The 3,062-nt window shown below is 35.1% G+C and overlaps 1 protein-coding gene across 1 annotated transcript; it reads left to right on the top strand.

The window, feature by feature from the left end:
* Nucleotides 1–861: 861 nt before the first annotated feature.
* On the top strand, nucleotides 862–2,699 carry LOC149530979 (acid phosphatase 1-like). Its single transcript, XM_089809296.1, has 3 exons — nucleotides 862–1,241; nucleotides 1,342–1,551; nucleotides 2,306–2,699. Exons 1-3 carry the CDS (start codon nucleotides 889–891, stop codon nucleotides 2,481–2,483), a joined length of 741 nt encoding a protein of 246 aa, XP_089665422.1. The 5' UTR covers nucleotides 862–888; the 3' UTR covers nucleotides 2,484–2,699.
* Nucleotides 2,700–3,062: the final 363 nt, after the last annotated feature.

The following is a 3,062-nucleotide window of genomic DNA, read 5'->3' on the forward strand; positions in this document are numbered from 1 at the left end:
AAAAATATCATTAATCTTATCCCAAAAAAAATCACTAAATGGAATATTGATTTACTATAATTGAATAATTTTAAATAACCTAAATTATTCACAAGGCAAAAGAAACTTATACTTCTGAAAATAAATATCAACAATGATAAACACTTGAAATACTTTTTAAACAGGGAATCTTGCCTACAACATCTTAAAACATTTTGTAGTGTTGAGTAGAAACATTTTGTATGAGCAATACGAGTAAAGGAACGGTGTCAATAGTTCTCATCGAAGATGTTAAACTATAGTATGCCTCCAACTATCGTTTACATTCCCAATCTCAAGCATATAAATATTATCAGATGGTGTAAATCTCAGCTCTCCTTTGAAGACTATTCAAAGTTGAAACTTGTATGAAATGGTTGTTCCATGGTAGAGTGAGATTCCCGCCTCAAAATTGAAATGACTGTTTGAACACATAAAATCCTTCAACTTATATTTTAATAGATTAGGCGCTAGATGCCGATTCAAAATTAACGGTTGGCGGGAGACGTAGATTCAAACTCGACTGTTGGAGTGATAGTGACTGCAGATTCAAAATTGACTGCTGCGGTGACAATGACTTGGGGAGAGTTAAATAGAGAATCGCAACGGAAAACAAAACGGTAAACGGCAAAAAAATGAGATGATGAGTTGGACAGAACAGAACAGTAGCCGGGCCCACGATCCACCGAACAAGTCAAACGTAAGTGTGTGATCTTTAAGCCGGGCCCTCAGTCATTACAATAACAGCGAGTAAAACGTGAATGATGTACGATAGGCTACGGGTAACTTAATTCCATCCTTTTTATATCAGACCAAAGGAAACGCAAATAGTAGGTAGGAGGCCGAGAGAGAGCAATATTTGCATTAACAATGGGCAGACGCAGTTTTCTCCCTTTTATTCTCCTTTTCTTCTTTCTTTTTGGGTTGGGAAAAGAAGCCTCATGTGCAGTTAGACATTCTGTTAATGGCTGTTCTGCTTGGAGAACCAGCGTTGAGAGTAATAATGCGAGGGGCTGGAAAGTTGTTCCTAGCCGTTGTGTATCTAACGTGGGGAAATACATGGAGAGAGGACAATACTTGCTCGATTTCAAAGTAGCCGTTGAACAAAGCCTCGCTTACGTTAACGATTTAGAGTTGCATGGTGACGGCAAAGATGCCTGGGTTTTTGACACAGACGAAACCACATTATCCAATCTGCCCTACTACAGAAAACACCAATATGGGTACTAATCTTTTTCATGTTATTATTGTTAACTCTTTTGTATTGTTTATCTGCATGCATTTTGTTTTATTTGAGTCACGCAGTTTGCATGTTTATTGCAGGGGAGAGACATACAATTCTACGGCGTTTGACGCATGGGTAGCGGAAGGAACGGCCCCTGTTTTGCCCTCGGCCTTGCAGCTTTTCAATGCTTTGTTGGAAAAAGGAGTCAAAATTTTCTTTATCACGGGAAGAGATGAAGATTATCGTGAGATCACAACGAAGAATCTTATGAGAGCTGGTTATAGAAAATGGTCGGGTTTAATCATGAGGTTTGTCCGAGACTTTCTTTTACATTAAGTTAAATTGTGATATTATTATTAAGATTCAATTGTATAAGCTTTTGAGTCTATTTTGTTGATGCATATTTGATGAGTAGTAGTTTGTAAGAACTCATGCCTCGTGAGAATGAATGGAACACTCATTGATCTATGTTTCATCAGTAGTAGTATTCACAAGAATCCATTTAGAATGAAGGAAGTATTTACTGACCTGTATTTCGTGTGTAGTGGTTCACAAGGACCCATTTCTTTTGAGAATGAATAAAACACTTACTGACCCATGTTTTATGTGTAGCTGTTCACAAGATCCCATCTCTCATGAGAATGAATAGAACATTAATTGACCCATGTTTTAGGGTATAGTGGTTTGAAAGATCCCATCTCTCATGAGAATGAATACATCACTCGTTGACCCATGTTTTATGTGTAGTAGTTCACAAGATCCCATTTCTTATGAGAATGAGTAGAACACTAATTGACCCATGTTTTACCATATAGTGGTTCACAAGATCCCACCTGTCATGAGAATGACTAATACAGTAATGATTCATAAGATCTCATCTCTCATAAAAATAAATGAAACATCTAGTGACTCACAAGATTTTTTTGGGTAGAACACTTAAACACTCTTACATTTAGATAATGCTTACAAAAATTCGATATCTTTCTAACTTGTAACAGCTCCATTTAAACTGATTTATTTTTAAAAAGAAATTTGTTTAATGACTTTGTGTTTATATTGCAGGGGTCAGAAAGATCAGGGAAGCACAGCAGTGGAGTATAAATCGGGGAAAAGGGATGAACTTGTGAAGAACGGCTACCGGATTTTGGGAAATGTTGGGGACCAGTGGAGTGATTTAACTGGATCTTCTGTGGGTTCTCGCACTTTTAAGCTTCCAAATCCCATGTATTATATCAGCTAGACCTGAAGTCATTAGTCGTTTCATTGAAATCCATTGCACAATGATTTTAGACTGCTGGTTCACGAAAAATATGTTTTACTGTTATTCATGTTTGAAAGGTGGAATGCTAAGGAAGTAGATATTAATTATCTCTCAGATTATGGAGGGACGCTTTTATCCAGACTGGTTTATAATATTGTCCTAATCTGAAGGATACAAAATGCAATATTCAAATCACATTTATGCCTTTAGTATTGTATATTTTCTGAAAATCCTATGATTAATGAAGAGAGTGAAGTAGGTGATTTGATAGTTTTGATCGTATTTGCGGATTTAATATCTGTATGTATTAGTAATATGAATTCAAAGTGGTTCGTGTTCATCATGAATATTCTAATTAAATGAGACATTATTTGAAAAATAATAAATTATTAAGTACATTAAATTTTTTTATTTATTGTATAATTATTCTTTTAGGGGAAAGAATTCAATACTTGAACATTTGTAATGGTTGTGATAGGAGTTATTGATTTAAGATGTATATATTAATTAATTTAATGCTTATATTTGTTGATTTAATGTTCAGTTTTTTTGAACAAC

This window comes from Cupressus sempervirens, chromosome 11 (genome assembly GCF_028749045.1).
Source record: "Cupressus sempervirens isolate cs-2001-9-10 chromosome 11, ASM2874904v1, whole genome shotgun sequence".
Taxonomy (NCBI): domain Eukaryota; kingdom Viridiplantae; phylum Streptophyta; class Pinopsida; order Cupressales; family Cupressaceae; genus Cupressus; species Cupressus sempervirens.